Here is a 27,712-nt window from a genome sequence, read left to right as displayed (position 1 = left end):
ATGAGTGAGACTCTAGCAGTGGCTGAGTCTACTGTTGAATGCTGCTAAGTGGCCTCTGTGATAGTGCTCTTTGCTTCCTCCCTTAGCCTTCTTCCTGAGCCTCTGCAAGAAGCAGGTGTCTGCTCAGCTGACGATCACATCCATCCCTCCCTGGGCCATCGAGGGGGGCAATGTCACCCTGTCTGTCCAGGGGATCTCTCAGAATTTCATCTCCTATTGGCTCCGAGGAGCAACCACCAATCAGGTTACCCGGATCCTCAATTTTAACTTCTTCAGCCGTGGCTACACCCCAGGACCAGCCCGCACTGGGAGGGAAACAGGCAGTGCTGATGGTTCCCTGACCATTATTGATGTGCGTGCATCTGACAGTGGCATCTACACCCTGCATCTCATCTCTTCTGGTGAAAACAGTTGCCAGCATGCTATGCTACTTGTCTCTGGTAAGGATCACCCTTGGGAGGCAGTGGGGAGGCTCTCTGGTAGCAAAATTAATAATAGCATTTAGAAAGTGCTTTCTGTGTACCAAGTATTGTTTATCCTTTGCAGATAGAATGTCATGGGCTCTTCACTACAACTTTTAGATAAGATTTATGAGTAGGGGAGCTGAGGCTCAGAGAGTGTAACAACATGGCCAGTGGCACCTATGGAGCTGGGATTTGAACCCAGTCTCTGCTTAACCCTAAAGTCCATGTTCTTGAGTACTACATTAGAGTGTTACTACATTTAAGTATTTAAATATTATCACCTCCACCTCATTATTAAAGTGACAATGCTCAAAGCATCCTTCTTCTGAGTAATTATTCTGTTTCCTTCCCTGTACTAATCCTTTTATTTAATTATCATGTAAAATCCTTGTATAATATATACAATATATAAAGAGTTTTTACAAATCAATAAGAAAAAATACTTCAGTAGAAAAAAACAGGAGAAAGATTTGGAAATCAGTTTGCAGAGGAAGAAATATAAATGGTCAATAATGATATGAAAAGAAGTTCAATCTCACTAATAATAAAGGCAATCCCTTACTCATAAGCCTGTTAAAACTTTTCAAGTGTGATTCTAATCAGTGTTGCCAAGGGTGTGGGAAGTGAGCACTCCCAAGTGGTTGATGGGAGTGTAGGGGAAAAACATTTTCTGAGGGCTACTTTGTCTTTTCTATAATAACATTTTGAAACAGTTTATTTGGAAATAATTTCAAATTTTAAAAAAGTTGCAAAAATAAAGAGTACAAAGAACACCCATATGCCCTTTATTCAGATTCGTCTAGTGTTAATATTTGTTCTCATTTACTTTATCATTTGTTTTCTCTCTCCCCCTTCTGTCTCCCCCTCCCTCTCTCCTTCCTTCCCTCCATTTGATAGTACATTACAAACTTCATGGCTCTTTACCCCTAAATACATCAATGTGTATTTCCTAAGAACAGAGATATTCTCTTACATACCCACAGTTATCACCTTCATAAATGTCCAGGGATAAAATACTTTTATGTACTCTATCATCCATATTCCAACTTTGTCAATTGGCACAATAAAATCCTTCATAGCCTATTCCCCCATCCAGTACAGGATCCAGTCTCTAGTCAGATACTGGATTTTGTGTCCTCTTTACCCTCTTTTCATCTGAAACTTTCCCACAGTTTTTCTTGTTTAAAATTAATCTTTTTAATTTTTTGTTTTTGTTTAGAGATAGGGTCTTGTTCTGTCAGCTGGGCTGGAGTGCAGTGGTACGATCACAGCACATTGCAGCCTCCAACTTCTGAGCTCAAGAGATCCTCCTGCCTCAGCCTCCTGAGTAGCTGGGACCACAGGCATGCACCACCACACTCATCTAATTTTTAAAAGTTTTCTTTTTTCAAATAATTTTTATGTTTGAGACGGAGTCTTGCTCTGTCACCCAGGCTGGAGTGTAGTGGTGCTATCTTGGCTCACTGCAATCTCCACCTCCTGGGTTCAAGAGATTCTCCTGCCTAAGCCTCCTGAGTAGCTGGGATTGCAGGTGCCCACCACCACATCCAGCTAATTTTTGTATTTTTAGTAGAGACGGGGTTTTGCCACGTTGGCCAGGCTGGTCTTGAACTCCCGACCTCAGGTGATCCACCTGCCTCAGCCTCCTAAAGTGTTGGGATTACAGGCATGAGCCACTGTGCCCAGCCAAAATTTTATTTTTCATTGACATGTGGTCTCGCTATATTTCCCAGGTTGGTTTCAATCTACTGGTCTCAAGTGATCCTCCTGCCTCAGCCTCCCAAAGTGCTGGGATTACAGGCGTGAGCCACCATGCCTCTACAGCCTCTACGGCCTTTCTTTATCTTTAATGGTGTTGCCATTTTTAAAGAATATAACTCCCCATTTAAAAATTAAAACTATCTATCATCATCTACCTATTATCTATCTATTATCAGTAAGGACTCGTTACTTTCTATTTTCTAATGGTTTATAACTTGTTACTGTACTTAATATATGGGTGCTTAAATTATTCTGAAGTTGACTAGTGGGAGCCCTTTTCATCTCCCTTAGGACATGCTCATTTTTTAAAAGCACTCCGTGCTTGGCATAATAAGATATTCAGGGCTCATGTTGTACATATTCTGCTCCTCTCCTGGAATAAGTCATTTCTCTGGAGAGCACTGCTTCCTTTTAGATGGAATGGTATTAGAGACCAAACATCTAGGAGCTAGGTGCTACTTGCGTGTCTTTGCTTTTAGTCTCTTTCAGTGGACAGAACTAGAAAAATGTGTGCATGTGTACACACAGACATACACATATGCCCACATATGCACATAATTATGCATATTTTAGAAATCATGCATTTACACCACCACTCCTAATTCCAGGTTCTTTTTTGCTTTTCCCATTTGCATGTCCCTTCTTCCACAGTGAGAATCCTGGCTCCCAACATTAACACATTTACTCATTTGCTTAATATAATAATTTGATATATCTATATACATTATAACAATATAATACATTTAACATAGTCTTACAATTGCATCACCCATACCGCTACAAAAAACAGTTCTACTAAAATGAATTCAGGATTTGTTTGCAGTTCCCATCCTCCAACCCTGTTAAAGACTGTGGGTATATAGTAAAATATACACAAATTACTAGAGTTAGTCCTTTTATTACCCTCTCCTTCCCTGTTTCCCTCCCTCTCACATTTCCTTCCTTCCTTCCTTCCTTCCTTCCTTCCTTCCTTCCTTCCTTCCTTCCTTCCCTCCTTCCCCTTCAGTGTAATTATAATATTCATTTGAAATACAATTAGGTTAATTTGCTTTAGTTTGTTTTTCTGTTTAATTTTATTTTTTGAACATTTAGAATATTAACGTGCTTTCAAAAGTCAAACCTCGTTATAAAGACATTTCAGAGAAGGGTCACTCCCTCCCATATTCCTTCCACCTTATTTTCCTCTCACCTCTTACGGGTAACCAACTTCATTTCTTCCTGGTTTATCCTTCGTGTGTGTGTGTAAAGATAAATAGATATGTGTATGTTTCATTGTTCCTTCTTACACAACAGATAGCATACTGTATATGCTCTTTTGCAATTTGCTTTTTTCGCTTGACAGAATGTCCTGCAAAGCACTTCTTATCAGGCCATGGAGATCTTCCTCATTCTTTTGTTACAGCAGCATTCCATTGTGTAGAGGTACCATAATTCATTCAGCTACTCTCCTATGCTGGGCATGTTGGTGGTTTCCAATATTCTGCAGTGACAAACAGTGTTGTAATGAATAACTTCGTGGACATGTGTTTTCATATTGCCAGAGGTGTTTCTTCAGGTGAACTTCCTAGAAATAGGGTAACTGGTTTGAAAAGCAGATCCATACATAAATTGTTAGATATTCCCCATCCCCGCTGCATTGTGATGATACCATTTTGCATTCCTACCAGCATTGTGAATAAGTGTCTGTTTCTCATGGTTTTTTTTTTTATTGTTGTTGTTGCAAATGGTTGATGCTTGCCGCATGACTCAGAAGTCCCTAGCTAGGAGATGCTCTGCTCTCCCCACTTCCTTCACCTGTGAGGCCATCCTCCTAGGGCTATCTTAGGAGAGGCCATCCCCTGTGCCATCACTGGAGGGGAACATGTAAGCAGCTGAGTAGACCTCTCATGACCATGGTTTGAGGAAGATTTTTTTTTTTAAATTACTGTGATAAAAACAAAGTAACATATATGTTCATTGTAGAAAATACTTGCATGCAAAACAGAAAAATCTCATGTACTTCCACCTCCCCAAGAGGCAATTATTAACACTTAGTTTATTTCCTTTCAGATTTAATTTGTAAAATCTTTAATTTTGCTTTTCTTTTTAAAATTTGAAATAATTATAGATTCACAGGAAGTTGCAAAGAAATTGTATCATGGAGAGATCCCATGTGCCCTTCATCCAGTTTCCCCCAGTGAATACATCTTATATAACTATAGTTCAACATCACAATCAGGAATGATACTGGTACAATGTGTGTGCGTGTAGTTCCAACTGATCACATGATCATGTAAACGCCACTGCAGTCAAGTTACAAAACTATTTTATTGCCACAAAATTCTCCCTGGTGCCACCTTTTCATAGTCACACCCACTTCCCTCTTTTCCCCCATCCTTAACCCCTGTCAGCCACCAATTTGTTTTCCATCTCTATAATTTTGTCATTTCAAGGATGTTATATAGATGGAATTGTACAGTGTGTGACCTTTTGAGAGTGACTTTAATATTTTTCTCATGCATAATGCCCTTGAAATCCATTCAAATACAGTTGGTGCTTGCACAATGTGGGGATTAGTGGTGCTGAACTCTGCCCAGTTGAAATTAATTTTTGAGCCCCCAAAATTTAATTACTAATAGCTTATTGTTGAATGGAAGCCATATTTTGCATGTTCTATGTATTATGTACTGTATTCTTACAATAAAGTAAGCTGAAAAATGTATTAAAATCATAAAAAAGAGAAAATATGTTTACTATTCATTAGGTGGAAGTGGATCATTATGAAGGTCTTCATCCCCGTTGTTTTCATGCAGAGGAGAAGGAGGAAGAGGAGGGGTTAGTTTGGTTGTCTCAGGGGTGGTAGAGACAGAAGAAAATCTGCTTATAAGTGGACCTGCACAGTTAAAGCCTATGTCGTTCAAGGGTCAAATGTAGTTACATATCAATAGTTTGCTCCTTTTTATTACTGAGCACTTTTCCATGTACTATAGTTTGTTTAATCATTCAGTTATTGAAAGACAACTTGGTTGCTTTTGTTTTTTAGGTATTACAAATAAAGCTATTATAAACATTCACCTATAGGATTTTGTGTGGACCTGCTTTTTTTTTTTTTTTTTTTTTTTTTGAGACAGAGTCTCACTCAGTCACCCAAGCTGGAGTGCAGTGGTGCGATCTCTACTCACTGCAACCTCTGCCTGCCGAGTTCAAGCGATTCTCCTGCCTCAGTCTCCTGAGTAGCTGAGATTACAGGCACCTGCCACTATGCCTGGCTAATTTTTTGTATTTTTAGTAGAGATAGGGTTTTGTCATATTGGCCAGGCTGGTCTTGAACTCCTGAGCTCAGGTGATCCACTGCCTCGGCCTCCCAAAGTGCTGGGATTTCAGGCGTGAGCCACCGTGCCTGGCTTGAGTTTCTATTTCTTTGAGATAATGCTCCGGGGTGCAATGGTGCAATATGCTAAGTGCCTGTTTAGTGTTTTAAAGAAATTGCCAAACTGTTTTCCCTAGTGGCTGCACCATTTTACATCTCCATCAGCAAGGTGTGGGAGATGAGGTGTCCCTGCGTCCTCGGCAGTGTTTCGTATTGTCGCTGTGATTGTTTTCAAGTTTAGTCATTCTAATAGGTATGTAGCTAGTATTTTATCGTGATCTTACTTTGCTTTTCCCTAATGGCTAATGATGTCGATTAAATATCTCTTCCTGTGCCTATTTGCCATTTGTGTATCTTTTTCAGTGAAATCTCTCTTCGATGAAGAGAGATTGTGTGCAAAGGAAAAGAACTGAATAACTAAAACAATTTTGAAAAAAAAGAATAAAGTAGAAGGTAGCACTCTCCCTGATTTCAAAATTTATTATATAGCTATAGTAATCATGACTGTGTGGTACCGTGAAGAGAGATTTCACTGAAAAATATGGATTGTTGTTGTCGTTTGGTTTTGTTTTTGCTGTTGAGTTTTGAGAGTTATTTGCATATTCTAGATAGGTGTCCTTTATCAGATTTATGATTTGCAAATATTTTCTCCTAGTCTGTAGCTTATATTTTCACATTTAATTTTTTTCTTTTCTTAATTTTTTTGTTTCCGTAGGTTTTTGGGGAACAGGTAGTATAAGTTCTTTAGTGGTGATTTGTGAGATTTTGGTGGACTCATTACCGGAGCAGTATATACTGAACCCACTTTGTAGTATTTTATCCCTCATCCCCTTCCCACCTTTCCCCCATCCAAGTCCCCAAAGTCCATTGTATCATTCTTATGCCTTTGCATCCTCATAGCTTAGCCCCCATATATCAATGAGAACATACGATGTTTGGTTTTCCATTCCTGAGTTATTTCACTTAGAATAATAGTCTTCAATCCCATCCAGGTTGCTGCGAATGCATTAATTCATTTTTTGTGGCTCAGTAGTATTCCATCACATATATATATATATCACAGTTTCCTTATCTACTCGTTGATTGATGAGTATTTGGGTTGGTTCCACATTTTTGCAATTGGGAATTGTGCTGCTATAAACATGTGTGTGCAAGTGTCTTCTTTGTCTAATGACTTCTTTTCCTCTTGGTAGATACCCAGTAGTGGGATTGCTGGATCAAGTGGTAGTTCTCATATGAAACTATTGAGGCCTGGAGATTTCCTTTTCAGGAATTTTAAAATTTAAAAACCAGTTTCCTTAATAGTTGTAGGGTTATTCAGATTCTCTATTTCATACTGGGTTAGTGGTGGTAGTTTTTGCTTTTTTGAGGAATTAGTTCTTTTTACGTAAATTATCAAATTTATGTGTGTAGAGCTGTTTGTCGCAATCCCTTATTATCATTTTGTTGTCAGCAAGGCTTGTAATGATATCCACTGTTTCTTTCCTGACATTGGCAATTGATTAATTTTCTGATAAATTGGTGATAAGTAATTTCATTATTTTCTTTCTCAATAATGCTAGAGGTTCATCAATTTTGATTGTTGTGTAAGAACCATCTTTTTTAGGGGGAGGGGATCTTACTCCGTTACCCAGGATGGAGTTCAGTGGTGCAATCACTGCTCACTGCAGCCTCAGCTTCCCAGGCTCAAGTGATCCTCCCACCTCGGCCTCCCGACTAGCTGGGACTACAGGTGTGAGCCACCGTGACTGGCCAGAACCAACTTTTTGTTTCATTGGTTTTCTCTATTCAAATTTATTGATTTTTGCCATTTATGATTTTATTTCTTTTGTTTGATTTGGGTTTCTTTTGCTTTTTTTCTAATATCTTGAGTTGGGAGCTTAGATGATCAATTTGACACTTTCCCTCTTGTCTACCGTAAGCATTTTTGTGCTATAAACTTCTCTCTAAGCACTGCTTTAGTTCCATCCTACAAAATTTGATGTGTTGTCTTTTCTTTTTCATTCAGTTCAATGTATTTTTGTTTTCCCCCAAGACTTTTTCTTTGACCTGTGGCTTAGTTAAAAGTGTGGTGTTCAGCTTCCAAGTATCTGGAGATTTTGTTCTTATCTTCCTGTTAGTTATTTCTAGTTGGATTCCACTGTGGTCAGAGAACACACTGTATGGTTTCAATTCTTTTAAGTTTGTTGAGGTTTTCTAGCCCAGGACACGGCTTATTTAGTCTATGTTCTGTGAATGTTTGGAAAGAATGTGTATTTCGCTGTTGTTGGGTGAAATGTCCTATCAATGTCGATTAGATCTTGATTGCTGGTGGTGCTGAGTTCTTCTGTCCTTGCTGATTTGTTTTTTGTCTAGTTATTCTATCAATAGTTGAGAGTAGTGCTGATGTCCCAAACCGTAATTGTCAGTTTATGCATTTCTCACTTCAGTTCTGTCCATTTTTCCTTCCCATATTCTGTAGTTCCGTTGTTTGGTGTGTACACATTTGGGATTGCCACGTCTTCTTGGTGGAGCGATTCTTCTACCATTATGTTCCTCTCCGTCCCTGCTAATTTTCTTTGCTCTGTTCTTTATCTGATGCGAATATAACCATTCTTGCTTTCCTTTTATTAATATTGACATAGTATATCTTTTTTTATCCTTTTCAACCTATGTGTATGAGTATATTTGAAGTAATTTTGTTGCAGCTATCATTTAACCGGCTCATTTAAAAAATACAATCTGTAAATATAAGTCCTTTAATTGGTATATTTAGGCTATTAAATTTAATGTAATTATTGTTATGTTAGGACTTAGGTCTGCCAATTCATTTTTTTTTGTCTTCTATTTGTTTTTTGGTTTTTTGCTTTTCTGTTTCCTTTTTCCTGCCTACTTATGGGTCACATCAACATTTTTTTAGAATCTCATTTTATTTATCTGTAATGTTTTTGAGTGTGTCTCTTTGTATAGACTTTTTAGCAATGGCTGTAGGTATTACGTATAGAGTTTATCACAGCCTATTGGTTTTGACATTTTACCAGTTCAAACGAAATATAGAAGCCTTACCTCAGGGCCAGGCCCAGCACAGTGGCTCACACGTCTAATCCCAGCACGTTGGGAGATCGAGGCAGGCAGACCACTTGAGGCCAGGAGTTCCAGACCAGCCTGGCCAACATGGTGAAACCCCGTCTCTACTAAAAATACAAAAATTAGCCAGACACGGGGGCGCGTGCCTGTAGTCCCAGCTACTCAGGAGGCTGAGGCACGAGAATCTCTTGAACCCGGGAAGCAGAGGTTGTAGTGAGCTGAGATCGTGCCACTGCACTCCAGCCTGGGCAACAGAACAAGACTCAGTTAAAAAAAAAAAAAAAAAAGAAACCTTACCTCCCTTTAATACCATTATCTTCTCCCATTTATAATCATTTATAATATTATTGTCTTAATATTTTCTTTACATACATTGAGAATTACATCAGACAGTGTTACAATTTTTCCTTTAACTATTAAATGTAATTTAGAAAATTCAGTTAGAGGCGTGAAGATCCTCTGGAAAAAAAGGGAAAGAAAACTCAAGAAGTAAAAGAAAACCCCTTCCTCTCTCCTCTCCTCTTTTTCTGTCCTCTCCTCCTTACCCCCTTTCTCCTTTTCTTCTTTGCTTCCTTCTCTTTCTTTTCTCCTAATGTTCCAGATTCCTTCTTTTACCATTCTTTTCTGTTTTAATAACTCCCTTTCTCTATTCTTTAAGGGTAGGTCTGCTGGCAACAAATTCTCTTAGTTTTCCTTCATCTGAGAATGTGTTAGTTTCTCCTGAATTCTTTTATTTTATTTTTAAAAATTTGTTTATTTTAATTTTTATGGGTACATAGTAGGTGTATATATTTATGGGGTGCATGAGATGTTTTGATACAGGCGTGCAATGTGGAATAATCACATCATGGAGAATGGGGTGCTCATTCCCTAGAGCCTTTATCATTTGTATAACAAACAATCCAGTTACTCTTGGATCCAATTTACAATTAGATCCAATTTCCAATCCAAATGCAATTACAATTCAATAACTCTTTTAGTTATTTTATTTTATTTTATTTATTTTTCGAGATGGAGTCTTGCTCTGTTACCCAGGCTGGAGTGCAGTGGCTCGATCTTGGCTCACTGCACCTCCGCCTCCCAGGTTCAGGCAATTCTCCTGCCTCAGCCTCCATGCCTGCCTAATTTTTGTATTTTTAGTAGAGACAGGGTTTTGCCATTTTGGCCAGGCCAGTCTCGAACTCCTGACCGCAAGTGATCTGCCCGCCTCAGCCTCTCAAAGTGCTAGGATTATAGGAGTGAGTCACCTGACCCAGCCTCTTTTAATTATTTTAAAATGTACATCTCTCTCATTCTTGAATGGTTATATACGTAATATACACATATAATAGTATATACATTTATATACATATTTTATATGTATACATATAAATGTACATCTTTTTCATTCGCTGGTTATAGAATCCTGGGTTGACAGTTCTTTAGCACTTATAAAATGTTGAGCTTCTTTCTTCTGGCTTTCATAGTTTCTGATGAGAAATCTACTTTCATTAAAATTGTTTTCTTCCTATGGGTAAGGTATCATGCGTCTTTCACTGCTTTCAAGATTTTAAATTCATCTTTAGCTTTCAACAGTTTGATTATGATATGTCCTGGAATAGATTCATTTGGGTTTATTCTGTTTGGGTGTATTAGTTTTTTTTTTTATTTATTGCTGCCTAACAAAATTATCACAAATTTGGAGGCTTAAAATAACATTTATTTTACTATTATTTCTTAATATATCAACTATTTTCAATCATAAAGGTATATCACAAAATCAGTTATTACATCAAACACATATTTTCCATCTATACTCTGTCCTGTAGATGAGAGCCCAAATGAGATTTTCACTGAGACATTTATTTTTTGTTTTTTTTTTTATTTTTTCTTGTTGGTCTTTAATGAAGGCTAGGCATAAACTGAATTGACTTTCATGCAGTTGATTTTCATTTTTCATTTATCATTTTCTTTTTGAGACGGAGTCTCAATCTATCGCCCAGGCTGGAGTGCAGTGGCACGATCTCGGCTCACTGCAGCCTCTGCCTCCTGGGTTCAAGCGACTCTCCTGCCTGAGCCTCCCCTGTAGCTGGGATTACAGGCATGCGCCACTGTGCCTGGCTAATTTTTGTGCTTTTTAGTAGAGATGGGATTTCGCCATGTTGGCCAGCTTGGTCTCGAACTCCTGACCTCAGGTGATCTGCCCACCTCTGCCTCTCAATGTGCTGGGATTACAGGCATGAACCATTGCGCCTTACCATGATTTTTATTTTTCGTTAGTGCTCATGGTATGTGCTGCCCAGTGAGTTGTACCAACTGCATTATTGTAACATCTGAATCAACTGTGGGCTACATTGTTTGATCAAGATTGATAGATTGCTTTATTTATTTATTCTTCTTTTACAACTATAGCCTACAGGTAAACAACCATTATTATAGAGATTAAACTTGATTATGCTACATGTCATATTACATGAATCACTCTGTGTCTACAAAGGCAAACTGATTGGATAAAATTCATTAAGATGTAATGCCAAATAATTGCTTTATTATGATACAATACAATACTCATGTCTCACTTCCTTTTTTTTTTTTTTTTTTGAGATAGAGCCTTGCTCTGTCACTCAGGCTGGAGTGCAGTGGCAGGATCTCAGCTCACTACAAGGTCCGCCTCCTGGGTTCAAGCAATTTTCCTGCCTCAGCCTACTGAGTAGCTGGGATTACAGGCACACACCACCACGCTTGACTGATTTTTGTATTTTTAGTAGAGACGGGGTTTCACCATATTGGCCAGGCTGGTCTCGAACTCCTGACCTTGTGATCCACCCACCTTGACCTCCCAAAGTGCTGGGATTACAGGTGTGAGCCACCGTGCCTGGTGTTTTTTTTTTTTTTTTTTTTTTTTTTTTGAGACAGAGTCTCCCTTTGTTGCCTAGGCTGGAGCGCAGTGGTGCAATCTCAGCTCACTGCAACCTCCGCCTCCAGGCTCAAATAATTTTCATGCTTCAGCCTTCTGACGAGCTGAAATTACAGGCATGCACCACCCCACCCAGCTAATTTTTGTATTTTTAGTAGAGACGGGGTTTGGCCGTGTCAGCCAGGCTGGTCTCAAACTCCTAGCCTCAAGCAATCCACCTGTCTCGCCCTCCCAAAGTGATGGGATTACAGGTGTAAGCCACCGTGCCTGGCCAGGTCTTACTTTTAAATTGGTTAAAATAACTCATTTATAGTATGTAACATACTATAAATGGGAAAATCATGCTTCTGCATTTTTGGGTTTTACTGAACACTAAATTAGCTGCTTAGGAGTTGATCTTTGACAACTCAGTTATCATATTTTGTCCTGTCTTTTTTTTTTCCTATAATTTTTCTACTAAAATTATACCAGACTAATCATTCAATTATAATTTGGTGAGGGTTTACCTTGAGAAAATATATTTCTTGAGATTCTGTTTTTTCTTTGATCTTACTTTGATATGCCCTGACTGCTACAAAACAAGTAAGTGCTGTTGCTATACCGATAACAGAGATTTATTTGGTCCCTCAAGCTGATCAACTGAGGGATTTAGGTCTGTAACCGTGTCTAGAAAAAATGCAAATGTGGGTATTTGATAATTTTTTCTTATTGTCAGTATGCATTTGGAAAGCATTCAGCATTACTTCTTTGAGTTAATTGTTGTATAGAACTAATTATTAAGGTTTTAAGACCTCTTTGCGTAGATGTTGTTTTATTTTTTAGAATAAATTTATTCCTACACCTATTTTCCAGAAAGACACTGGTAGAATCATTCTAATAATAAGATGGAGTGGAATGAAGGGGACAGTAATAGAAAATGAAAGGCCATGAAATGGAAATGTACGCCTTCCTTTCAGTGGGTGTAATTTAATATTGACACACAGGACTTTTAGGATGACTGAATGAGGAAAGAAGATAAATTCTCAAAATGACTGAAAGAGAGCGGTGAGTACTTCCCCAACCCCCTCCATGAGTGTCTGTGCCTCTCTGATTTCTCTGAGTACAAGAGGATGCAAGCCCCAACTGAGGGCAGGCCAAAAATGTCAGAGAAATTAACATCCTGGGAGTGACCACTAACTAACACCAAGAAGGAATTGGTAGATACATTCCCCTGAACTTAGGGAGAACAACTCAGAGGTGGTTTTTTGTTGTTGTTGTTGTTTTGTTTCGAGATGGAGTTTCGCTCTTGTTGCCCAAGTTGGAATGCAATGGCACGATCTTGGCTCACTGCAACCTCCGCCTCCCAGGTTCAAGTGATTCTCCTGCCTCAGCCTCCTGATTAGCTGGGATTACAGGCATGTGCCACCACGCCGGGCTAATTTTGTATTTTTGGTAGAGAGAGGGTTTCTCCATGTTGGTCAGGCTGGTCTCAAACTCCCGACCTCAGGTGATCTGCCTGCCTCGGCCTCCTAAAGTGCTGAGATTACAGGCGTGAGCCACTGCGCCTGGCCCTCAGAGGTGTGTTTACCAGTTTTCAGAGGTGAGCTCCAGTTTTCTATAGAGCTAATTTTTCTGTATGGCTTCCTTCTTTTCCCTTACTTACTTTCCCACACCTCTGCCAATGCTTTCTCCAAAATAAACTAATTGCACTCAGGCGCGGTGGCTCACGCCTGTAATCCCAGCACTTTTGGAGACTGAGGCAGGTGGATCACGAGGTCAGTACGTCAAGACCATCCTGGCTAACACGGTGAAATCCCGTCTCTACTAAAAATACAAAAAATTAGCCGGGCGTGGTGGCGGGCACCTATAGTCCCAGCTACTCGGGAGGCTGAGGCAGGAGAATAGCATGAACCCAGGAGGTCGGGGTTACAGTGAGTGGAGATCACACCACTGCACTCCAGCCTGGGCGACAGAGCGAGACTCTGTCTCCAAAAAGCTAAATAAATAAATACATAAATAATAAACGAATTGCACTTACATTCTAGTGCAGAGTCTGGGTGAACTAAGACAGTGAATAACATTTACTATTTCAGTTTCTGTACCTCAGATGTCCAAGTGTCCTCAACTGGGTTCTCTCACCAGGCCAAAATCAAGGTGTGATGTGAGTTGGCTGGGGTTTACCTGTAGGCTTCGGGAAAGAACCCATGTCCAAGCTCATTCAGATGGTGGCAGAATCCTGGTTCTTTTTTTTTGAGACAGAGTCTCGCTCTGTCACCCAGGCTGGAGTGCAGTGGGGCGATCTCAGCTCACTGCAAGCTCTGGCACCCGCCAGCATGCCTGGCTAATTTTTTGTATTTTTAGTAGAGACGGGGTTTCACCATGTTAGCCAGAATGATCTCAATCTTCTGACCTCATGATCCATCTGCCTCGGCCTCCCAAAGTGCTGGGATTACAGGCGTGAGCCACCATGCCTGGCCAGAATCCAGGTTCTTACAGTTGTAGGACTGAGGTCCGTTTCCTTGCTGGCTGTCATCTGCGGGTGCTCTAAGCTCTTGCAGGCCACTCTACCCTGCTCACACATTGACCCCTGCATCTTCAAAGACAGCAAGGAGGCATTGAATCCTCCTTGTGTTTTGATTCTCTGATTTTCTCATCTGCTCTGCTTTTAAAAGACTCACCTAATCAGGTCAGGCCCACCCAGATGATCTGTATCTTAAGATCAGCTGACTTTGGGCTTTAATTACAAAATCCCTTCAAAGCAATACCTAGATTAGCATTTGATTGAACAATCAGGAACAGAAATCTGGAAGGACTATATTTAGAATCCTGATTACCACATTGGCATTGGGGTTTACTCAGTTTCTTGATTCCATAGATATATGTCTTTTACCAGATTTGGGAAATCAACCATTATAGCCGCTTCCCCCTTTCCTTCTGGGTCTCCGATGACATGAATGTTGGCTCTTTTGTTAAAGTCCCACAGGTCCCAAAGTTCTGTTCTTCATTTCTTATCAGTCTATTTTCTTTCTGTTGTTCAGATTTGGTAACTTTTATCTGTACCCATTTTTCTCTCTGTCATCTCCATTCTGCAGCTGGGCTCAAACATTAAATTTTTTAAAAATTTCTGTTATTGTGCTTTTCCATTCTAAAATTTCCATCTGGTTCTTTTTCATATCTTCTATTTCTTTGCTGAGACTTTCTGGTTTTACACTTATTTCAAGTGTTTGTAACTGTTCATTGAAGCATTTTTATGTTGGCTGCTCTAAGATTCTTTTAAGACAATTCTAACATCAGTGTAGTAAATTCTTATAATTTTATAGAAAATCAGTATCCATTTTTGAAATTTTATTGTTTTGAGACAGGGTCACACTCTGTCACTCAGGCTGGAGCGCAGTGGTGCAATCACGGCTCACTGCAGCCTCGAACTCCTGGGCTCAAGTGAACCTCTCATCTCAGTCCCCCGAGTAGCTGGGACTATAGGCACGTGCAACCACACCCAGCTAATTTTTTGAAATTTTATTTGTAGAGACGGAGGTCTCACTATGTTGCCCAGGCGGATCTCAAACTCCTGAGCCCAAGCAATCCTCTTGTCTCAGCCTCCCAAAGTGTTGGGATTACAGGTGTGAGCCACTGTGCCTGGCTCAGTATCTATTTTGAATATAAGCTGGACTCTCTCATACCGTAAGAAAAGCTTAGTCACCCTTGACACAGTTTCCAGGTCTCCACCTCCCCCCAGATCCTTAATGTGGCAGATCCAGATATCTGCCTTACACTACCACTTCCTGTTAACCACCTCCTTACGCAACAGCTAGATACAACTCACCTGACTGTCCCCCCGACCCCCAGACCCTGCATAGGCTGTGCGGATATGCCACAGTGATCACCTCCCAGTCAGTGTGACTCCATGCAACTTGTGCCTGCTGGCTCTAAACCCAGTTAGAATTCTCTGTGGAAAACTGCCTGAGCAGTTTCCTTAGACCCCAATAAAAGCATCAGCCCACAGGTCTCTCACTTTCTGTTTCTTGCTCCCTACCCGCTGGTTGAGTGTGGGTGTCCCAGACAACTCCCTTCTTCCTGTTGGCTCTGTGAGATGTGCTGCTCTGTCTTCTCCGGAATCTGTGAGTAATAAACTGCCCCTGTTATTTCATGTGTTTTGTTGTGCTGCCTCCTGTGTGTCTCACCTGACTGACACATCCAAACCTAACGTCTTTCCTGGTCAGGGCTGTCCTAAAGCATGGCTCTCTTTGTAGAAATAAACTGGTCACAGGTCAGACAAAAGCCTTAAGAATGTCTGCCATTATAAACAAGTGTACTGTGGGCCAGGTGTGATGGCTTATGCCTGTAATCCCAGCATTATGGGAGGTTGGGGTGGGAGGATCCCATGAGGCTAGGAGTTCAAGATCAGCCTGGCCAACATGGTGAAACCCCATCTGTACTAAAAAAAAAAAAAAATTAGTTGGGTGTAGTGGCACACGTCTGTAATCCCAGCTACTCAGGAGGCTGAGGCATGAGAATTGCTTGAACCTGGGAGGTGGAGGTTGCAGTGAGCCAAGACCATACCACTGCACTCCAACCTGGGTGACAGAGTGAGACTCTGTCTCAAAAACAAACAAACACACAAAAAATAAACAAGTGTACTGTGAGAGGGACACCTGGTCACAGGTCAGACATGTAGGCATTAGGCCGACCACCAAGATAAAGAAGTAACCAGTGAAAATTACACTTTAAACATCTACAACTAAATCCCCTAGAAAACTCAAGACCAAGTTAGAAAACATCAACAACAATCCGTGTCATCTCTATTAATTGTCTTTCCTCATTTAATTTCAGGAATGTCTTTCTCATTCAGTCAATTTTTTTTTTTTTTTGTAGAGATGGAGTCTCACTATGTTGCCCAGGCTGGTCTCGAACTTCTGAGCTCAAGCAATCCTCCCGCCTTGGCCTCCCAAAGTATTGGGATTACATGTAGGTGTATGACAAGTGATTTTCAACGACACCGTGGACATTTTGGATATTATGAGACACTGGATCTCATTTAAATCGTCTGTTATAGCAGGTCTCCTCTGACATCTTGCTGCAAAAGGGGTACCATCTTGTTACAGCCAGTGGAGGTGGAGGTCCAGGTTCCCCATTTGGCCTCTGTTGACATTCCAGGTGGGGCGGGGCAACTGTTACTCTGGGCAGTTAGGAGAGTTCAGGCTTCCCACTGAGACATCCTCTGATACCATCTTGCCCAGAAGGGGCAGAGACGCCTCGTTACTGCTCCCTAGTGGCCTCAATGGACACTGCAGGGTCGGTGCTCATTAATGCTGGGCAAGGATGACAGTTCCAGCTGCTTATTCAGCCTGGTGGAGGGGATGGGTGTCTCCGTACAGCTGGCAAGGGTAAATGTCCAGGCTTTTCTGTGGGGTATTACAGCAGCAAAGTGATTATCTTCTAAAGATTTGGTGTCTTTAGCAAATCTTGTCAGGCTGCCTCTTCCTGTCCTTTGGCTAGAGCAGGCTTTGCTTGAGCCTTTTTTGGATCTACACTCATTGGCATTTCTAGATTGCCAGGTTCTCCAGCTCCCAGTCTGGCATCTGTGAGGCGCAAAGAAAGTCTAGAAAACTCACCACCATGTCCTTTCTCCGGTCTTGAGATCCGCAGCCAGTCTGCCATATTCTCTCCTCCTTTCCGAGTCATCTATTTGTTTGTTTGTATTTATTTATTTATTTATTTATTTATTTATTTATTCTTTAGTTACACCTGTGATAGACTGCTTTATATTAATCCCATAGAACAATGATGTTCTGTTCATATTTTTGAGACTTTTTCTCTATTGCTTTATTTTATTTTATTTTTCCATAGGTTATTGGGGTACAGGTCGTGTTTGGTTACATGAGTAAGTTCTTTGGGGTTGATTTGTGAGATTTGGGTGCACCCATCACCTGAACGGTATACACTGCACCCTATTTGTAGTATTTCATCCCTTGCTCCCCTCCCACTCTTCACCCCAAGTCCCCAAAGTCCATTGTATCATTCTTATGCCTTTGTGTCCTCATAGCTTAGCTCCCACATATCAGTGAGAACATACGATGTTTGGTTTTCCATTCCTGAGTTACTTCACTTAGAATGATAGTCCCCAGTCTCACCCAGGTCATTGCAAATGTTGTTAATTCATTCCTTTTTATGACTGAGTAGTATTCCATCATTCATATATATATATATATATATATATATATATATATATACACACACACACACACACACACACATATATCACAGTTTCGTTATCCACTCATTGATTGATGGGCATTTGGGTTGGTGCCACGATTTTGCAATTGTGAATTGTGCTGCTATAAACATGTGTGTGCAAGTATCTTTTTTGTATAATGACTTCTTTTTCTCTGGGTAGATACCCAGTAGTGGGATTGCTGGATCAAATGGTAGTTCTACTTTTAGTTCTTTAAGGAATCTCCACACTGTTTTCCATAATGGCTGTACTAGTTTACATTCCCACCAGCAGTGTAGAAGTGATAATATCCAAGGTTTTTAACTGTGCTCAGGGAATGGAATAGGGAAAACTGTGCCTGCTTCATTTTCTGAGATTTTTTAAAAATAGATTTTTCTACATAATATTTATTTCACAGTGGTTATGAAGTTTGGAGTCATATAGCCCTGAGTTTAAAAATGATTCACCCACTTACAACTTGGTTTTTCACAACTCACTTACCCAACATAAACCTCAGTTTACCTATTGTAAAATGGGATATTAATAGTCTTTACAGCACAGGGTGGTACCAGTAGTACATGAGATAAAGCTTGCAGTGCAAGCAACGCAAGCAGGCATCCAGCAGTTTTTTTTTCTTTCTTCCTCTTTTTTTTTTTTTTTTTTTTTGAGATGGAGTCTCACTCTGTTGTCCATGCTGGAGTGTAGTGGTATGATCTCGGCTCACTGCAACCCCCACCACCCAGGTTCGAGAGATCCTCCCACCTCAGCCTCCCAAGTAGCTGGAATTACAAGCGCATGCCACCACCCCTGGCTAATTTTTGTATTTTTTAGTAAAGACGGGGTTTCACCATGTTGGCCAGGCTGGTCTCAAACTCCTGACCTCAGGTGATCCACCTTCCTCAGCCTCCCAAAGAGCTGGGATTACAGGCATGAGCTACCACACCCAGCCTGTGATGGATATATTAATTACCTTGATTGCAGAGATCAACTATCAAAGCATCAAGTTGTACACTTTGAACATATAACATTTTTATTTGCTTATTATACCTCAATAAAACTTTAAAAAAGTGTACCGTTGGGTCAAAAGTCATATAAACATGTGTAACTTTCAACCTGTATTTCTAAGTTGACTTCAAGAAAGATATTTACTGCCTGTCATCCCAGCACTTTGGGAGGTCAAGACAGGAGGATCACTTGAGCCCAGGAGTTTGAGACCAGCCTGGACAGCACAGCAAGACCCCACTCTACAAAAGTTTTTCAAAAGTAGCTGAGCATGGTGACATGCATCGATCTCAGCTACTCAGGAGGCTGAGGCGGGAGGATCGCTTGAGCCTGGGAGGTCGAGACTACAGTGAGCCGTGTTAGTGCCACTGCACTGAAGCCTGGGCAACAACAGAGCAAGACCCTGTCTCAAAAAAGAAAGATATTTACTAATTTGTAATCTAGGTAAAAGATTCCTCACTTGAAATCTAAAGTTGGTCTTTAGAGTGACCCATAACCCCTTGAAATTATATACCAATGTCTAGGTGTTCGTGTGGTGTGCGTGTTATTGGGTGTGTTTCTGGGGAGAGGATCTGGGATCTCTAGACACTTAAGAACTTCTGGAAGTAGAGCTGTTGGCTGTGTGTGTGTGTGTGTGCGCGCACGCTCTAATTGGTCATCTTGGAAACAGCAAAGCCAACAATGGTGTTTCCAAGGTCCCCAGCCTATTCCTGCTGCTGATGACTCCTAGGGTTCCAGATCCTGCCTTGTCCTATAACCCATTCTTTCTCTTTCCTTCTCACCAGAGAAGCTGCACCAGCCCCCGGTGGAAGCCTAGAACTTGGCCCCTGTGGAGCATACGGACTCCTTGAATTTGACATGCATTTCTCCAAACAATGACGGGACATTCCAGTGGTTTCTGAACCTTGATGTGATTCAGGAAGGGGATGGACCAGTAATCTCCAGAGATGGCAGGGTCCTCACCATCCCCACAGTCACATGCAATGACTCCGGCACCTACCACTGTGAGATCAGGAACCACCTGGGATCCAGGCTCAGTGAAGCCCTTGTGGTTGGCGTGGCTTGTAAGTCTGGGTTTCTCTGCTCCGACTCACCTCTGATCCACACAGAACCTCCAGCCCAACCATCTACTGGTTCATCCATGATTTATAGCTTAGCGTTTAAATCAGGGACTCTACAGACTGTCTTGGTTCAAATCCTAGTGCTGCTATTTCTTTTATTTATTTATTTATTGAGTCATGGTCTCACTCTGTTGTCCAGGCTGGAGTGCAGTGGCTGGATCATAGCTCACTGCAGCCTTGCCCCTGTGGGCTCAAGCAATCCTCCTGCCTCAGCCACCCGAGTGGCTGGGATCACAGGCACATGCCTCTATGCCTGGCTAATTTTTAAAAGTTTTGGTAGAGACAAAGTCTCACTGTGTTGCTCAGCCTAGTCTCGAACTCCTGAGCTCAAGCAATCCTCCTGCCTCAGCCTTCCAAAGTGCCAGAATTACAGGCGTGAGCCACTGTGCCCAGCCGTCCCTGCTATTTCTTAGCTAGGTGTCCTTGGGCAAGTCACTTCACTTTTCTACGTCCTCAGTTCTCTCATCTGCAAAGTGAGAATCATAATATTATCTATCTCATTGGGCGATTATGAGGATTAAGTGAGTTGGTTCATTTAAAGAACTTAGAATAGTGCCTGGAACATAGCAAGGACTTCTTTTTTTCTCTTTTTTTCTTTATTCTTTTCCACTACTCTGCACACTAAGTGCTTAATAGACGTTTACAATGACTATTCTCTCAAAAGTTCATCATCATTTATTTATTTAAGGGGCATTTATTGAGTTTCTACTATGTACCCAATTAAGGACTTTCAGACCCATTCAATCTCAGGTACAAAGGTAGATGGAGATTGTAGGAAGCCAAGATCCCAGAAATTCCAGACTGGACAACATAAATATTTGCAGGACTGGAAGGACTTTCAGAGACACCACATTTTACAAACAAGAAAACTGAGATTAAGAAAGGGGAAGGGCTCACCCAAGATCTCACCGTGGTCGAGAAGAAAGATAAGAACTTGAACCCACGTGTTTTTCTCTCTCTGCCCTCCTGTCTCTCTACTTTTGGGAAAGCATCTACTGAGCATCCACTGTGTGCTGTGCGTGTTGGGTGTTATTTCTAGTCAAAGCAGTTAACATAACTGACAAGCATATCCCTGTCCTCATGGAGCTGACAGTCTTCAAAGATCAAGGAGGGTAATAGACACAAGAGGGAGGCTACCACCAGCCTGGTTCGTTCCTTCCTTCCTTCCCTCCCTCCCCCCTCCCTCCCCCCTCCTCCCTCCTCCCTCCCTCCTCCCTTCCGCCCTCCCCCCTCCCCCCCTTCCTTCCTTCCACAAACTTTTACATTGTGGTGCTGTGTGCTTCCCTCAACGTGTCAGGCTTCCAACACTGAGCTGAAATGCACAATCTAGGGCGGTGGTCCTTACTTCTCATGCTCTTCCTAATTAGGAAGTCTTTCTCCTTGTTCAGACGGCCCAGATACCCCCATTGTGACCGCACTGGACCCAGATTTTGTGATTGGTTCCAACCTCACTCTGGTCGGCTTAGCCTCCTCCCACCCTCTTGCCCAGTACACATGGAGCTTCAGTGGGGTCGCCATGTGGGAGGGCCAGACCCTCTTCATGCCCAGTCTCTCCAGGGCACACTCAGGGGTCTACACCTGCAAGGCCTCCAACTCCATTTCCGGCTTGCACAGCAGTGTGGACACCATCATCACTGTCTCAGGTATGAAGCCAGAGTTGAGGGTTATTGGTTAATGGTAAAATCCTCAAAATCAAAAAAAAAAAAAAAAAAAAAAGAAAAAGAAAAAAATAAGAGAAAAATTCTTCTCTGCCCCAGGACTTCATTGGTGAATTTGGGTTTGGTTTTGTTTTTTAGAATTCTTTTCTTTGCTGTTTCACTTCTTTATATATTCAGCAAGATTTTTCTAACCTGTGTTATGCAGAATAAATTTTTACATTCTTTAACCAACAAAATGACTTTTCATTGATAGGATTGCTTTAAAAATATTATATGCCACCTTTTTCATATTTTAAATAAATTTCACAACAATTGTAGAAAAAGTAAATCATATAGATGGGCAAGAAGGCAAAAAATGTTGTCCACAGTAAGCCTCCCAGAAAAAGTCACAGGGCTTCTGTAATTCCTCTGTTTTTGTATATACATTCAAATATATGTGTGTGGTCTTTTTTTTTTTTTTTCTGAGACAGGCTCTCACTCTGTCTGCCAGGCTGGAGTGCAGTGGTTTGATCTTTGCTCTCTGCAGCCTCAACCTCCTGGGATCAATTGATCCTCCCACCTCAGCCTCCCAAGCAGCTGGCACTACAGGCACATGCCACCATGCTGGGCTAATTTTTGTCCTTTTTGTAGAGCCAGGGTCTTGCTGTGCTGCCCAGACTGGTCTCAAACTCCTGGGCTTAAGTGATCCGTCCACCTCGGCCTCCAAAAGTGCTAGGATTACAGGTGTCAGCCGTTGTGGCCGGCCAAATATATGTATTTTTAAACAACAAATAGTATTAGACTATACTTATTATTGTTTAAACTGTTTAAATTTCATCTTTTAATCTTTAATATCTTTCTGTTAATTAATATAGAGCCATATTACATCCTACATTCTGGTTATTTCTTTATTGAACACATACTGTATATCCAGTGTAAGAGAAATTACCAATACAAATATTTTTTAAAAGGAAAAGGGTAAAAACTCTACATTCAAATGACCACTGCTAATATTTTATTATACCCTCTTACAGGTTCATTCCTAGTACCTATTTTTCTTTTTTTCCTTCTCTCTTTTTTTTTTTTTTTTTTTTAAGACAAAGTCTCACTCTGCCACCCAGGCTGGAGTGCAATGGCACGATCTTGGCTCACTGCAACCTCCGCCTCCTGGGTTCAAGTGATTCTTCTGCCTCAGCCGCCTGGGATAACAGGCATGCACCAGCACATCTGGCTAATTTCTGTGTTTTTAGTAGAGACAGGGTTTTGCCATGTTGGCCAGGCTGGTCTCGAACTCCTGACCTCAGGTAATCCACCCGCCTTGGCTTCCCAAAGTGCTGGGATTACAGGCATGAGCCACTGTGCCTGGCCCCCAGTATCTATTTCTTATAAATTACTGCATACGTATTTTCCTTTAAAAGGAAGAGTTGTGCTATCTTGCTCCAAATTTTTTTTTTTTTTTTTTTTTTTTTTGAGACAGAGTCTCGCTCTGTCGCCCAGGCTGGAGTGCAGTGGCGCAAGCTCCGCCTCCCGGGTTCACGCCATTCTCCTGCCTCAGCCTCTCCGAGTAGTATCTTGCTCCAAATTTTTAAAAATATTGGTATAAAAGTTATTTAGGGATGAAAATTTTTGCTTTCAATGGTTACCCTTCTGAGATCCTTTTCTTATTTGTATGGTGTGATTATGACTTAGGAGAATAAAAGGATGTTATAGCACAGTGCATCTCAACACCAAGGTGATTCATAGGAGCTACAGAGGGTACAACTCAGCTGTGCGGGAGATCACCCTGGGTGTAATGCAGGTCAGGGAGAAAGGAAAGAGGCAGGCAGATGGGCAGCGTGAATCCCATTTGCCCCAATTGATCAATGTCCTCATCTTGGGTTAGTCATGGATCACCCCTGAGCCTCAGGTTATTCATTTTCCAAATGGGGATTTACAGGGTTGTTGTGAAGTCTAATGAATCACACACATAAAACATCTACTACAAAGTAAGTGCTCAATTGATGAAGGTTCTTCTTATTGTTTGCTCAGTTTTATCACCTGTGAAACGGGTTAAAATCCACTCTTCTCTTGAAATATAAGCATGAGAATATAAGATTGTGTCTGTAAAGCATTTAGCACAAAGCCTGGAGCATATTTGGTGCTCCAGAAGTGTTAATTTATTAAGTAAACAAACAGAAGGGAAGATCAATGGATGGATTGGTGGATGAATGAATAGGTGATTGGGTAAACGAAGGGATAGATGGATGAGTGAATTTAGGTGGGTGGTAAGTGATTGGAAAAGATGATTGGGTGGATGAATGAGTGAAAAAAATGTGAATGATTGAGAAGATGGGTGCATGTATGCACCCTGGGCGGGTAGGTAGATGGGAAGATAGATTTATGGATAGGATGGATGGATGGATGGATGGATGATGGATGGATAGATGGGTGGATTGAAGGACAAATGCGTGGTTGGATCAATAGAAGGGTGACTGGAAGAGTGAACAATTGGGTGAATGAATGTAGGAAAGGCTGAGTTGGTGGAGAGTAGATGGACTTATGGACAGGTGCATGGATGGGTGATTGGCAAGTGTGCTGAATTCCTTAAGCCCTAAGGGTGTTCCCTAAGGGTGTTCTTCTCTAAGCCCACGATCTGGGCAGGACTCAGCATTTCTACCTCTTTCTAACTTTCCTGCAGAGACACTTCCTCAGCCCAATGTCACAGCCAGTAATTTAGCCCCAGTGGAGCATGTGGCTTCCATCAGTCTGCATTGCCTTTCTCTAAGGAGCACTGTGGCCATCCACCGGTACGTCAATGGCCAGAAGCTCTTCGTTGGTGGCCACAGGGAGGTGTCCCTGGACTGCAGAACACTGACTCTGTGGAACATCACCAGGAATGACACGGGGGTCTATCAGTGTGAGAGCTGGAACTCAGCCACCAGCAGCATCAGCAACCCCACTCTCGTCAAAGTTATATGTGAGTCCAGGGCCTGATAAAGGATGGGTGGAGATGTGCACAGGAATGTGGTTGAGGGGTGAAGCAGGGGCTGAAGTTTAGCTGGTTCTGTTGGCAAAGCTGGAAGTGTCTGCCCTGGACAAAGTGAGGGAGGGCACCAAGGGGAGATTTTGTGGAAGGGAGACTGCAAATGCCAAGCCTGGGGTGGGAGTGTGCTTTTCAGAGAGGAGGTCATAGTGGCTGAAGTAAAGGGAAGGAGAGTGAGGAAGAAGAGGACTGTCTTGCCCCAAGAGAGGTAATGGGACAGGTTGTGCAGGGCCTGTGGGCCACGGTGAGGGCTTTGGCTTTTACTCTGCATGAGACAGCAGCCAAAAAAGGGTTTGTGCAGAGAAGGGACATGATGTGACGCAGGTTGAACAAGCTTTGAAAAGGATACCTCTAGCTGCACAGTAGAAGTTGAGAATATGGTATGGGGAGGTGGTGGTGGTGGTAGAGGGCAAGAAAGCAACTAGAAGGGAGATGGCCAACAGCGTCGAATGCAGTTATGCACTGGAGGGGGATGGAAGAGTGTCATCCGAGACAATGGCCAATGCGTTGTGATACGGACAAAGGCCTTTCCTCTTCCCTCTGGCCTGACCTTCTCGATTCTCTGCAGATGGCTCAGACCCTCACATGGTCAACCCTCCAGACCCAGAGGTCACAGCTGGGGCAGCCCTCACCCTGTCCTGCTTTGCTGACTCAAACCCCCCTGCCCAGTACCACTGGGAGATGGACAGAAGGCCAGGCCCTGCCACCCAGCACCTGGTCATTTCTGAGGTCACTCTGGACCAGGAGGGCAGGTACACGTGTGAGGCCTCCAACAGCCTCACTCACCTCCGCGGCTCAGTCAATGGGAAGATCTGGATCTCAGGTGGGTGTCGAGATGCTATGGTGACAGTGGCTCAGAGTCTCTTGCCTGATATAAGTGGGTTCTGGGGCTTGGGTCAATCATATAGTACCTCAACAAAGTTGCATAAAATGACCCCCCCAGACCCAGTGGCTCAAGACAATAAGAATTTGTTATAGCTTGTAAGTCTGCAGGTCAGTCGGGTGGTCCTTCTGAACTTGGCTGTATGTTTTTTATTAGAGACGGGGTTTTGCCATGTTGGCCAGTCTGGTCTTGAACTCCTGACCTCAGGTGATCCACTGGCCTTGGCCTCCCAAAATGCTGGGATTACAGGTGTGAGCCACCATGCCAGGCCCTAATTATTACATTGAATATTCATCATCAATCTCTCCATCTAGGGGGCCAGATCTATGAGGGTTGAGACCTTGTCTGTTTTGTTGACTGCTGTGTCATCAGTGCCTAGAACAGTTTGCTGAGTGAATAAATGAATGAATGAATGCTGGCCACTTTGCTCAGGAGACTCACCCCTCTACTAGCTGATCCTGGACTTGTCTTCTGGATCTCAGCTTAAATGTCACTTCCTCCAGGATGTGTTCCCTGATTTCCCCAGACCAAGTCTGGTCCTCCTGTGAGATCCTCGAATAGCATCTTATTCTACTCCTTTATAATGCTTGTCATCACTTTATATATTTGCTCCATTGTGTGTGTGTGTGTGTGTGTGTGTGTGTGTGTGTGTGTGTGTGTGTTTTGACAGAGTCTCGCTCTGTTGCCCATGCTGGAGTGCAGTGGTGAGATCTTGGCCCACTGCAACCTCTGCTTCCTGGGTTCAAACGATTTTCTTGCCTCAGTCTCCCAAGCAGCTGGGACAACAGGCGCGTGCCACCACGCCTGACTAATTTTTTGTATTTTTAGTAAAGACAGGGTTTCACTGTGTTAGCCAGGATGGTCTCGATCTCCTGACCTCGTGATCTGCCTGCCTCGGCCTCCCAAAGTGCTGGGATTACAGGTGTGAGTCACCACACCTGGCCTTTGTGTGTTTTATGTCTCAGTTCCCTCCTAAAGTGTAAGCTCTAGGACATCAGGAATTTTGTCTGTTCTGTTTTCTGCAATATCCCTCGAGTGCCTAAAAAGGTGTCTGGCACACACAGTATGTGCTAAATAAATGTTTGTTGAATGAGGAATGGATGAATATGATCCTCAGAGGCCACATAGTGCAGAGGTTCAGAGTGTAAGCTCTGGCATCAACATGTTTCAAACTCTAACTCTACCCCATGTGTGATGGTGGAGGGGTAGTTTAACCTCTCAGTGCCTGTTTCTTTAATGGGGATATTAACAATGCCTACCTCATAGGGTTGTCTTGAGGAATAAATGAGATAATATAGTTTACCAGACATTATTCCTGTCATCTGTGAGTGTTATATTTATTATCTGGTCCAGACTCTTCCTTTCCCTGGGCCTCAGTTTCCCAATCTGTAAAATGGGGGGAGAGGAGGGTTCGAATTGAGCACATGGAGGGAACAGCTCTGAGGACCTGAAACCCAGAGCCCCAGCACTGACACCTCTCTCTTCCTCTCCCTCCCTCTGTCTCTCTTTCTAGCTCTCTCTTTCTCCCTCTCTCTCTCTTTCCTGCAGAGGTTCCTGGGGATGGCCTGCAGCCGGCCTTACTCAGGGCCACCATTCCTGCTGGAGGCATCGCAGGGATTGCTTTGGGTGTCCTGATCAGCGTGGTGCTCACAGGGACTGCCGGCTACTTTGTTGGGGTCATAAGGTCCCAGGTACCAGCTCTGGGCCCCTCAGAGGTCATGGAGCCAGGACTGAGTGTCTGGGGATCCCAGAGGGAGCCACTTATCTGGGAGCTGCAAGCTTCACTGGCAGGGACCAGGGGCACTGAGGACGAGTGGGTGGGTCTGCAGGGGAAGAACCTGCTCAGGAACTGGTGGTCAGCACTGGTGCTGGGGCACCACCCATTTGTCCTGAGTTCGATCCTGGGCTCTCGAGTCAGATGGAAGTGAGTTCAAACCCCTCTGTCACCAGCTCCTTGCAGTGGCAACCTTGGAAGGGTGTGACTTGCTCCTCCTTGCCTTCTGCCATGATTGTGAGGCCTCCCCCGTCATGTGGAACTGTAAGTCCATTAAATCTCTTCCTTTTGTAAGCTGCCCAGTTTATCAGCAGTGTGAAAACGGACTAATACAGTTACAAACTTCAAAATAAGGAGATTATCCTGGATTATCCAGGTGGGTCCAGCCTAGTCACTCAAGCCCTTCAAAGCAGATAACTTTCCCCAGCTGGAAGCAGAAGAGAGACGCCGCAGACAGGGGGCCTGGCGCAGTGGCTCATGCCTGTAATCCCAGTGCTTTGGGAGGCCAAGGCAGGAGGATTTCTTCAGCCCAGGAGTTCAAGGCTGC

At 42.5% G+C, this 27,712-nt stretch overlaps 1 protein-coding gene across 1 annotated transcript; it reads left to right on the top strand.

Moving 5' to 3' along the window:
- Positions 1-27,319, top strand: LOC100591379 (carcinoembryonic antigen-related cell adhesion molecule 5-like). Its single transcript, XM_003277628.3, has 7 exons — positions 1-4; positions 87-352; positions 19,546-19,792; positions 21,238-21,492; positions 24,164-24,442; positions 25,077-25,331; positions 26,940-27,319. Exons 1-7 carry the CDS (start codon positions 1-3, stop codon positions 27,317-27,319), a joined length of 1,686 nt encoding a protein of 561 aa, XP_003277676.3.
- Positions 27,320-27,712: the final 393 nt, after the last annotated feature.

The sequence above is a fragment of the Nomascus leucogenys genome, chromosome 17 (assembly GCF_006542625.1).
Source record: "Nomascus leucogenys isolate Asia chromosome 17, Asia_NLE_v1, whole genome shotgun sequence".
Taxonomy (NCBI): Eukaryota; Metazoa; Chordata; class Mammalia; order Primates; family Hylobatidae; genus Nomascus; species Nomascus leucogenys.
The sequence above is the reverse complement of the archived record's forward strand: the minus strand, read 5'-3'. Positions and strand labels throughout refer to the sequence as shown.